This window comes from Dendronephthya gigantea, unplaced genomic scaffold (assembly GCF_004324835.1).
Source record: "Dendronephthya gigantea isolate DGI-Jeju-01 unplaced genomic scaffold, DenGig_1.0 000185F, whole genome shotgun sequence".
NCBI lineage: Eukaryota > Metazoa > Cnidaria > Anthozoa > Malacalcyonacea > Nephtheidae > Dendronephthya > Dendronephthya gigantea.
In genome coordinates, this window is record NW_021163195.1 from 300,963 (window position 1) to 312,999 (window position 12,037).

The 12,037-nt window shown below is 37.0% G+C and overlaps 2 protein-coding genes across 3 annotated transcripts; one reads left to right on the plus strand and one right to left on the minus strand.

Moving 5' to 3' along the window:
- The first annotated feature begins 328 nt into the window (after positions 1 to 328).
- Positions 329 to 4,616, plus strand: LOC114538451 (E3 ubiquitin-protein ligase TRIM56-like). The gene is made up of 6 exons (XM_028559628.1): positions 329 to 591; positions 1,340 to 1,768; positions 2,311 to 2,686; positions 3,662 to 3,897; positions 3,979 to 4,107; positions 4,347 to 4,616. Exons 1-6 carry the CDS (start codon positions 468 to 470, stop codon positions 4,559 to 4,561), a joined length of 1,509 nt encoding a protein of 502 aa, XP_028415429.1. The 5' UTR covers positions 329 to 467; the 3' UTR covers positions 4,562 to 4,616.
- Positions 4,617 to 4,846: 230 nt separating this feature from the next.
- LOC114538482 lies at positions 4,847 to 11,091 on the minus strand. Of its 2 annotated transcripts, none has more exons than XM_028559666.1 (2): positions 10,996 to 11,091; positions 4,847 to 7,163 (listed from the first exon to the last, which is right to left on the minus strand). In XM_028559666.1, exon 2 carries the CDS (start codon positions 7,057 to 7,059, stop codon positions 5,014 to 5,016), a length of 2,046 nt encoding a protein of 681 aa, XP_028415467.1. In that variant the 5' UTR covers positions 7,060 to 7,163; positions 10,996 to 11,091; the 3' UTR covers positions 4,847 to 5,013. The 2 variants fall into 2 exon arrangements, 1 of the variants encoding a protein (XP_028415467.1); XR_003688745.1 differs by lacking the exon at positions 4,847 to 7,163 and adding an exon at positions 9,998 to 10,108.
- Positions 11,092 to 12,037: the final 946 nt, after the last annotated feature.

The window sequence follows — 12,037 nt, forward strand, 5'->3', positions numbered from 1 at the left end:
TTAACAAGAGACACTGACAGATAGTTTTGTTAACTTATTTACTGACAGTACTCTTCCACTGATGAGTAAAATCATCTGAAACGAAATTAGACAGAGTAAAATACTAAAGTAGGCCACATCTGGGTGTATTGCAAGCTAATGGGTTAACAAGAGACACTGACAGATAGTTTTGTTAACTTATTAACTGGCAGTAGTCTTCCACTGATGAGTAAAATCATCTGACATTAGACAGAGTAAAATACTAAAGTAGGCCACATCTGTGTGCATTGCAAACTAATGGTTAACAGACCATGGTGTCAAATTCCGTTTATTTAAACTCCACGTCGTTTCCATGGCGCGCTGTTCATCAACAAACGGGTTCATTTCAATAATTTAGTTTGTTGTGATTTCAACATTTGCATTTAAATGTTACAGCTTTAAAAAAGGAATTAAAGTATTAACGATTTGTTTGGCAAAAATCATTAAGCATGAGCAACGACGCCGTAACAGCTAAAAGGAATTTACACTGCGTAATCTGTTTCACTAAATTCACCTCGAAGCGACCGGAATACATCCCAAGAAATCTGAATTGCTTGCACACGTATTGCACAGGTATTTCTCTACGATTTGATAAAGTTATACTGATCGACAATGCTAGCAAACTTAATTTAAGGCAAGGGTATGCTTTCGTGAATTTTTACACCGAGAACTAGACGATGAAATACTTTACTATACAGGAAATATGGATTCACTGATGCGCTTATTTTGCGACTTATTGATAATTTGATACATTTGTTTATAAATCGTTTATTATTGGAAATTCCTTGCAATATATGAACAGCGCTATCATCAATCGTTAAATTCTTTCTTATTATGCTCATATCTTAATTCGTTAGTCTTATAATGCAATTTGTAAAGCCAATATAAGTTTAATCCTTACTCGACCTCTAGGAAGAACAGTTTAGAACTGATAGAGCCAGATCCAGTATAAATAAAGTTAGTTTAGTTTAGGTTTCCTCCTGTAGTAACACTGGATCAATAAGAGATGATCCTTACTGGACCTCTAGGAAGAACAGTTTAGAACTGATAGAGTTATCCAGCATAAATAAAGTTAGTTTCGTTTAGGTTTCCTCTTGTAGTAACACTGGATCAATAAGAGATGATCCTTACTGGACCTCTAGAAAGAACAGTTTAGAACTGATAGAGCTATCCAGTATAAATAAAGTTAGTTTAGTTTAGGTTTCCTCCTGTAGTAACACTGGATGAATAAGAGATGATCCTTACTGAACTGATCACTGATAGAGCTATCCAGTATAAAAAGCTTTTGTTCAGATCACCTGATGATATATTTCATTTTTAGGCTGTTTGCTAAAACTTCAAGAATACCAAGGCGATGTATTAGATTGCCCGCGCTGTAAAGTTCGTTCGTTGCTTCCTCTGAACGGCGTGTTGGGTTTAAGCAAGAACTATGAGCTCCTAACGGCAGCTATGGAAGAGAGCGAAGCGGACCAGGAACTCTGTAATTTCTGCATCAGAAAACTAGTCTATCCTCCGAGACCAGCGACGTTAAACTGTCGTGATTGTGGAGTTCTATTCTGTGGTGTTTGCTGCGACGAAATTCACAAACAACTCGAGTTTCGCATGCACAATATCTCCCTTGCCAGCGCTGAAACAGACGGCAATGATAACGAGATTACGCCGAAAAGACCTCTGTCGGGTGTTGGACCGAGGAAAGGCTCCGGCAGGCCAACTCTGAGACGATATAACAGCTCTTTGGACTCGTTACCAGGTTTGTTATGACGTAAGATTCAGTTAATAAGTTAACAAAACTATCTGTCAGTGTCTCTTGTTAACCCATTAGCTTGCAATGCACCCAGATGTGACCTACTTTAGTATTTTACTCTGTCTAATGCCAGATGATTTTACTCATCAGTGGAAGAGTACTGTCAGTTAATAAGTTAACAAAACTATCTGTCAGTGTCTCTTGTTAACTCATTAGCTTGCAATGCACCCAGATGTGACCTACTTTAGTATTTTACTCTGTCTAATGCCAGATGATTTTACTCATCAGTGGAAGAGTACTGTCAGTTAATAAGTTAACAAAACTATCTGTCAGTGTCTCTTGTAACCCATTAGCTTGCAATGCACCCAGATGTGACCTACTTTAGTATTTTACTCTGTCTAATGTCAGATGATTTTACTCATCAGTGAAAGAGTACTGTCAGTTAATAAGTTAACAAAACTATCTGTCAGTGTTTCTTGGACCCAGATGTAACCTACTTTAGTACATACCTTGCTCCTCAGTACTAAAACCATTCATCTATCTCTTAGATTGTGAAGAGCATGGTGAGAAACTCAAGCTTTATTGCAACGAATGCAAAGTGGTTTGTTGTACTTTCTGTGAAATCGAAGGCAGCCACAAAGATCACAAAACTCTCCATATTCACGAAGCTGAGGACCTCGACAAGAGAGGTCTGTGCCGTTTGCAGCAAAAAGTTGACGAATATGGCGAGAAATATATAAAATCTCGTAGCGACGTTCAAAAATCTATCGAGGAAACGAAACGAAACGATATTCGAGTCCAGGATCTTGTTAGAAGGTATTTTCGTGAACTGAAGACGTCGATTGATCATGGAGAGAAAATCATCTTGGAGGAAATTGATAAGCGGAATAAAGCCACTTTAAGATCGCTTAACGAACAGCTGAGGTAATGAAAACCCTTTAATACAGACACCTCGCAAATACGGACACCTCTCTAATACAGACACCTCTCTAGTACAGACACCTCTCTAATACAGACACCTCTCTAATACAGGCAACTCTCTAATACAGACGCCTCTCTAATACAGACATCTCTCTAATACAGGCATCTCTCTAATACAGACATCTCTCTAATACAGACCCCTCTCTAATATAGACATCTCTCTAATACAGACATCTCTCTAATACAGACATCTCTCTAATACAGACATCTCTCTAATACAGACATCTCTCTAATACAGACGCCTCTCTAATACAGACATCTCTCTAATACAGACATCTCTCTAATACAAACACCTCTCTAATACAGACATCTCTCTAATACAGACATCTCTCTAATACAGAAATCTCTCTAATACAGACACCTCTCTAATACAGAAATCTCTCTCTAATACAGACGTCTCTCTAATACAGACATCTCTCTAATACAGACATCTCTCTAATACAGACATCTCTCTAATACAGACATCTCTCTAATACAGACATCTCTCTAATACAGACGCCTCTCTAATACAGACACCTCTCTAATACAGACATCTCTCTAATACAGACATCTCTCTAATACAGACATCTCTCTAATACAGACACCTCTGTAATACAGACACCGCTCTAATACAGACACCTCTCTAATACAACACCTCTCTAATACAGACATCTCTCTAATACAGACATCTCTTTAATACATAAAGACGTCTCTCTAATACAGACATCTCTCTAATACATAAAGACGTCTCTCTAATACAGACATCTCTCTAATACAGACGTCTCTCTAATACAGACATCTCTCTAATACAGACATCTCTCTAATAGAAACATTTCTACAATATCGACATCTCTCTATAACACAAACACCTCTCTAATACAGACACTTTTCTATTGCCCGCTCAGATTCTAAAAATCTACGACTATCTTCTCTTTTCAGTTCAATGATCGAGATTTCAAGCCGTGCAAAAACCGCGAGTCGAAAATGTGACGAAATTTTAAGTCTGGACTACTTTGGTTTGATGGACGCCAAAAAAGATGTTGAAAATGACGTCAAGAATGTCCTTAAGATGGAATGCAAGACTGTGCCATGCGTTTCTTCCAAACTTCTCTGTCAATTTCCAAAACAGGAAACATTACTTAACGAACTAAGAACTTGTGCAAAAATTGTCGCAGGTGGGTGGAAATAATCTTAGATCGATCTAAAAATATTGATTTTTTGCCGATATATTATAATTGAAATTCTTTTGAAATTAGTTCCAGACGTACCAGTCCAGCTGAGTTGTAGACTAATTGAGCCAACTGTCATATCAATTCAGTGGAGTCCACCTCCCGCGAGACCGTTCATCTATCCAGTACAGGAGTACCTTTTACAGAGTGATACAGGTAGGACACGTTCACGATCAGTTCTAAACTGTTCTTCCTAGAGGTCCAGTAAGGATCATCTCTTATTGATCCAGTGTTACTACAGGAGGAAACCTAAACTAAACTAACTTTATTTATACTGGATAGCTCTATCAGTTCTAAACTGTTCTTCCTAGAGGTCCAGTAAGGATCATCTCTTATTGATCCAGTGCTACTACAGGAGGAAACCTAAACTTACGTTTCTTTATTTTGCAATGTAGGTGAAGAAAATGGATATATAGATTTGTATAAAGGCAGTTCAACAAGTGTTTCAGTCAACACACAAGATGGCAGTATTTTGGGCGATGTGAAATGCAAACCAGACATGCAAATGAATCCACTGCAAAATCGGGTACAATTTCGAGTCGCCGCAATCAACATTGTTGGACAAAGTCATTGGAGTTCTCCATTTGCCATTCGAGTGCCTGGGCAATGATCGCAATATATAGAACTGGAGTTTTGTTTTGCAAACTGCATTCTTCAATAAGTATTGAAAATTTTTAATAAGAATTGCAAATGAGTGTGAATTGTGTCTTTAGAATATTGTTGATTATAGATATACAGTACAGTGGTGTAATTTTGAAATAAAGCTAAAATTACAAAAATTTTTGAAGAAAATTATCTTTATCTATTAGAAATATTTAGGTCTAAATTTATACCCAATGATAAAAATGTATAATGGTAAAAATGTTTGTCCATTAAGATATTAAGATATTAAGTTAATTGTTCGAATGTTTCTTTGCTAATAGAGTTTTGATATCGAAGTTTAATAAGCAATTACGATACTGTTGTGTTATAAAAAGCAAACGAAGGATATATGTGCAGCGTTTTTTATACATTAAGGCCTGTTCTGACATTGCATATGAGAGGAATTCCCACTGTATTTTACTATGCGTTGCCAGTCGCAAAAGAAAAGACCGCTGTTGCAGAAGAAACGACCGCTGTGCATAATTGTCGAGCTTCTAATGTGGGAGGCAAATCGCTCCAGACGTTTATACCAAGAACGCATCTTTCAACTGTGTTAAGGTTTCCCAAACCTCCTAACGCGACAACCTCACCTCGTTCTTGTTGCTGTTGCTGTCCCTGAATGGTGGTACGTCCGACAGCTGTACAACCACCTCTTGGCTGCTGCATTGGAGTCAATGGCGTCGTTACACCTGACGTTACGTCGTACGAAATGACGGTGTTTAATTCTTGACCACCAGCATCAACGCCTCCCAGAAGTAGGACTCTGTTTGCGCAAAATATTGTCGCCATTCCTTGGACGCGGTAAGGTAAACTTTCAACTCTTTGGAGACAAGTGTTGGTGCTAGGATCAAATACCAAGATCTGATTGTATGGGTTAGTGAAGCCTCTTCCTCCACCAAAGATGAATATTCTATCGTCAATCATCTCAGCGCCATGCCATGACAATGGTTGAGGGAGATTGCACAAAATTCTGGCGGGGTAGGGATGTGCGAGGTCAACTTCATAGATTTTGTTTGAATTCCCCCCAGTTCCAGGATCATCGTTGTCGTCATTTCCCCCGATGACTATCAACTTTCCTTCACGAGCAACCGTCTGATGTGCACACAGTGGAACAGGCAGTCTCGCGTCAGAGGTGATCCATTGCGGTGAAGTTTCATCAAGATCTAATATTTCGATAGTATCTGTTCTTCCTGGGCCGGTATCACCACCGCTGACAACAACTTCATTACCAACAATGACTGCTGACAAGAAAGCACGAGGGGTATTCATCGAGGGCATGGGAACCCATCTTTGGTCGTCAAATATATATTTCTCAACAGATCTAAGACTTTCTCCATCTTGTCCCTGTCCACCAAATACAATTACATCATGCCATGCGGTGGACGCTCTCACATTCATTTCCAACGGGCTTTCGCATTTTACTTTTCTTTCTCTCTCTTCTTGCAATTTCTCCTCTTCGTGCCATTCTTCCTCTTTTTTCAATTTTTTCTCTTTTTTCCTTTCCTCCTCTTCTTTCCATACTTCACCTTTTTGCCATTCTTCCTCTCTTTGCCGAACTCTAAATTCAAATTCCTCACTCCTCATTTCTTTCTTCCTCTCTAGAAAATGCAGTTTTAATTTTTCTCGTCTATATTTCATTTCAAACATGTGATACTCTAAAAATGCTCCCTCTTCTTCCAACTCTATTTTCCCCTTCCCAAACTTTGCTTCTGACTCCATTCTTTTCAATTTCATTTCCAATAAGCGCAACTCTACATCTTCTTTCTGTTGTTTCATGTCCATCTCTTTCGCTGAAGGCGCTAATTTTTTTTTTAATTCTGTTATTCGTTTCAATTTAGCGTCTAATATATCAAATTTCAAATATTCCATCTTACGTTTTAATTCCATTTCCTCCTTTGAAAGCACAAATTTTCCCTTCGTTTTTTCCAACTCCATTCTCTCAAACTCTAACTCAAACGGCAATACTGACTTTATTTCTAATATTTCAATCTCCAATTCTTTTTTCTTCTTTTTCAGCCTAATTTCCTCCCTTAAATTCATTTCTTCCATCTCTTCCATTTCATTCACTTCTTCCTCCACGGTTGAGGTCTTCGACGACCATTTTGATTTTATTTCTTTCAATTTCATTTCTAATATATCAATCTCCACACGTTTCTTCTTTCGTTTTAGTTCGATTTCCCCCCGTGAAGGCTGTGATTGGCGTAATAAACGTATTAAACTCGATTTCCAAGGTTCGTAGTGTAGAGGCATCTTTCGAGAAATTTTCTCTCTTAACACACGACATTCCAGATCATCTTTTACTCCCTTCAATTCCAATTCTAGTTCATTCTTCACTTTTTTTTTCCTCTTTTGCATCTCAATTGAAAACGCATCTTTCCGACTTCTACGTTTTATTTTCAGTTTAAGAATGTCTAACTTTAATTTCGTTTTTTTATAATAGCTTCCCATCTGTGTTGATTTTTCCATCTCTTATTAATGCTGCGACTTTCTCAAAGAACAAAAACTTTAGGTATTTTATTTGTATCGTAAATGCTGACTGTTTCTAAATCTTCAAGGATTAAACCAACCTCCTAGAAAAGAGTTGAAAATCAAGATATCAGGAAAAGTTAATCCTAAGTGCATGGTGATTATAAAAAAAATGTTGTTGACGTGCAAGGATTTCAGTGCTTTTAAAGATTATCCTTTTGTAACTCTTTATTTAGAAATAAGTTCCCTCAAGCCATCTTCACGTTCTGGCGCAATATATATCATACTGACAAGTTATGTTCGTTTTGCGCATCGGTTAGGCTCACAATGCGAGGACACTTTGATGCAAAAATTTCCCAAATTTCGCGTGTTTTAAATAATATATAATCATATAATGTCCAATTTATACTCTGAACAAATGCTAACAATAAGACTCTAGTTTTGTTAGCGATAAAGATCGTGTACATATTGGAAAAATATTAATAACCAACTATCAATAACTAACAAAAATAGTTGAAGGAACTTGCGAAGACTTTGAATCACTACGTGAAATTAATCACAAAATCGCTCTCGACCAGAGGCCGGTTGTAAAAATCTTTAACTACATTTTGCATGGCATCAAATGTGATATAACAACTGCCTAAAATAGACAAAACACTTCTCGACGTTTCAACCTGATGCCCTTCGTCAGGAGAGTTAGTATGAGTTAGTTTCAAGTTGTTTGAATTAAATTAAATTATCAACTTTATTAAACAATGAAAAATATAGGAATCATAGATATCAGTTGACAATACGTACATAGTTCTTTATTCAAAATATTTATTGTCAATTATTTATTTTGTTTTCATGTTTGAACTTATTATAATCTGATCTTGAGTGCATGTATTATAACTGATCATAAAAGCACACAACATTTTGGGTACTGTATTGTAAATTTCAATGAACAATTTTCTAATGTACTGTATATACAAATTATTTAATGAATTAATGATTTAATAATTATATATTTTTGTGCCGGATAATTGAATTATATTATTTTACAAACTTGCTTATTTTGGTAACAATTCTTGCATTATAGGCTCAGTTAATTCTACCTTATAACAGTTAAAAAAAGGTGTTGGTTATATGTTCCTTAATTAGAAGGCCATTTTGGGGCCCAGCATATTCTCCAACTCTGGTTGGTCGTCCTCATCCTCAATATCCAACATGGGCTTATTTAATGCAAGTGCAATATTGTGTATTATTATGCATTACTAATGCAATCTCGATTGTGATTGGCTAAAAACCTACAGATAATTTTCAATGTCTTGCCACCTACACGACATTGGAAATTATCTGTAGGTGACGTAATTTTTTGCTGCTATAGTTTGTTGTCAATAATGGCGCAGGCTTCCTCTCTAAAAAGGAAATACATAATAAAACAATTATTTAATTCGGTTTTCGCATGATATCGAGAATTATCAAGCCTCAGTTTGCGTTATCCGCCTCAGCTTCACTTCGGCGAATAACGCAAACTTCGGCTTGATAATTCTCGATATCACACACAACCTCATCCAATAATTGTTAAATATTGCACATGCACCAATGAGCTGGCACACTTTTTCCGGTTGCATTCTCACCTCCCCGTGCAGTAGATGGAATCTCCGTTTTAGCATTCCAAAGGTTCTTTCAATAGTCACCCTTGTTTTCTTGTGCGCTCAGTTGAATGCCCTCTCATTTGGTGTGTTTGGGGTGCTGTATGGGGTCATTAAAAAAGCCTTAAAAGGGTATTCACTGTCACCAAGCAGAACACCATCATCTAGATCATGGTGGTGGTTCTCCAGGTGAGTGCATATGTTTGATGTACGCAGTATATGGCTATCGTGTGTACTTCCTGGCCATCGAGCCACAATATTGATGAATTTTCCTAAAAAGTTGTTGAAATATTTAGAAAATCCACCACCCATAACCCCCCATGTAGAAACACCAAGTCAAGAGAACAGTTAAAAAACATACCCAGGTTAATAATGCAATTTACAAAAAAAAATCTGTAGTAGGGTGTAGTATGGTGACCTCAGTAAAGTGCCACGTACACCCAAAATTAGTCATGAACAAAATCTTAAGTTAACAGCATTGCAGCATAGCACCATAATTGTAATCAGTGTGGAATTGTAATCATTTCCATAATTGCAATCATTCCCATAATTGTAATCAGTGTGTGCAGGAAAATATGAATATAATGTTACCTTCATTATCGCAAATTATTCCTTGTACATTGATCGAGTGATACCGCTTCCTGTTTACATAATTGTACTCGTGCACGTACGGAGCCTGAATTCGGATGTTGGTACAATCGATACAACCAGTTACGCACGGAAAGCCAGCTAGTGCAAAAAAATTATTTTTGATGTCTGGGATTTCCACGTTTGTTGGCCATTTGATAAACCGTTGTTGTCTCTTGTGAAGTGCCAAGGACACATCTCTTACGACACGGGACACTGCACCCTTATCAACACCAAACGTATCCCCAACAACTTGTAAAAACCTCAATGCCCCCCCACTTCAGACCAGCGACTTCAAACACGCGATCGAGTCATGATTGTTACAGGAAGTTAAATTAAATATACATATAATATACACTTAATTAATGTATGCTCCCGAGGGAAATAGTGAGTTTTGTTTTCCCAAGAGTCTGAATGTTTCCCGAGACGAAATCGAGGGAAACATTGAGACTCGAGGGAAAACAAAACTCACTATTTCCCGAGGTGCAGCGAACATTAAGTGTTTTGTTATATAGGAACAAAAACATACATGTTACACGACAATTTCATTTCAAAAAACTTTGTTATGATAATATGCGGGCAACAATTTTGCACTTGTTTACCTGGCGGGAAACATTGCATTAATTTAAAATCATGTGACTACGAATGAACCAATCACATTTAAAATACACAGCACCTATATAACAAACTACAAATAATCACAGATTAGAAATGTATAGTTGATTTCCTGTAACAATCATGACTCGATCGTGTTTTTGACACTGGTTCGACGAGCAGTTCAAGGCATCCTGCATAGACAGAAACGGAGGACATGTTGAAGGCATAGGACCCTAAATTCGTTATTGAATGAACATGAATTTATGTAAATTTTGCTGCATAACATTTTGTCGATTTAATTAAATTTGCATTTTCTTTTGTCTGGAGGTCTCATTTCGAATTCCCATCGGCAGAAAAATTCGATTTCGAGCAACAATTCTCAAAAGACGATAACTCGGCCAGTTTTGGTCGTGTCCATATAAGAATGGTATAATCGTAAACTAAATAAGCTAATCTTTGTTGCCATACAAAAATTGTATCGTTTACTTTAGTATTTTTCATTAACTATACTCGAGAATTCGTAATGATTATGAATTCAATGTTATAAATGCTGAGCAACAGCTGACGTTGTTTTACGAAATTTCAGGATAATCCTGTTTTCTTCTGGTAAATTTTAACTTATCTATTGGATAGCTATCCACTTCACTATCCACGCTTCGTGCAACGCGTTTTTATCCAATGGATAACTATCCACTGAATAGCAGATTTATCCGTTGGATAAGTTATCCATCTAGCGAACATTCGGCCTCTGAGATGCACTATGGCTACAATGTAAACACAGTGGAAGTGAAATGCATTTAGCATTTAAATCTTATATCATTCATATAGCCTGTTCTGTTGAAATTACAGATACATTTTAAAGGTTGCACCTTCATAATAACTCCTGTCATTACGTTTTAAACTCTGCTACACGGTTGGAACTTTAAATACACGGCCTAACATTGTATAAACACAGCATAAAAAATAATATACGCACGGTTGTGTTGTAAGTCGCGTGAGATTGAATCTCAAAGAATAGTCATTCTTTACGAAAGGAAATAACCGTAACTCCGAGATATTAAAAGGATCGTAAACTTACCTAAATTGAATCTTTCTGAAGGGAATCAGATGTACTAAGATTAGATTAACAGTTTACTTTCGATATCAATCTCATAAATACAGCATTTGAGTTGTGGACTTGTGTTGCCTAATGAATAATGATATCATGAAATGGAAGGCGTGGTGGAAGGTACGGAGTCGGTGTACGGAATCGGTGTACGGAGTCCGCACTAGGGTCCGCATTTTCGGAAAACACGGAGTCTGTGTTAAAAGTAATTGTAAACGCCAGACATTCGCAAATATATTTTAAGGTTGGTAATTATGGTTGGTAAAGTTTTAGAAGCAAACTCCTTCTGGCGATCTCGTTCTCATGGCTTTCCACCTCAAATTCCAGATCTAAAACCTATGGAACACTTGTAGGACCGTTTTAACCTGAAAAGGGCGAGACACAGACCAACCATCCAGGATGACTTGAGGCAAGTGGTCAACGAATGCTGGCAAGGTAATTGAACGTGCGACATTACAAAACCTATGGAATCAGCAAGAATAAAGGCCATTTCAAGGACAAAAAAGAAGGATACTAAACATTGACATGTAATGCATGTTTGCACATTAACATAGGTTAAATGAATATCATAACATCTCATAGTTGTTGTACAGCATGTATTTTTCAGTTTACTTATTTACTTTTTTCTAGTTCACTTATCGGTATAAGGTTTTCTTTAGAATATTAATATATGCTGCTAAAACAATGAAATACAGTCACTGGACTCAAACTTTTTCCCCCTACTGTATATATTTGAAGCTAACTGCGAGATCTATCACGCACGACTTATCTGGAGAGAAGCGAAGTCTTGTTTTCTTAAACATTTATTGCCACAGCAACAAAACTGTCCACATTTACGGCAGGTGGTGGCGCGCTGAAACGCGCTATAGCAGGTAGCTGTTAGCTGTAGTTGACTGCAAGCCCAGAATCAAAATATATTATGCGAATTAGTCATTTCGCAAATTCCTATGGTTGAAATGAATAAGTGATAATATCACTGTATAATGATGAATGTGTAACGGAATATGTTTCGCAA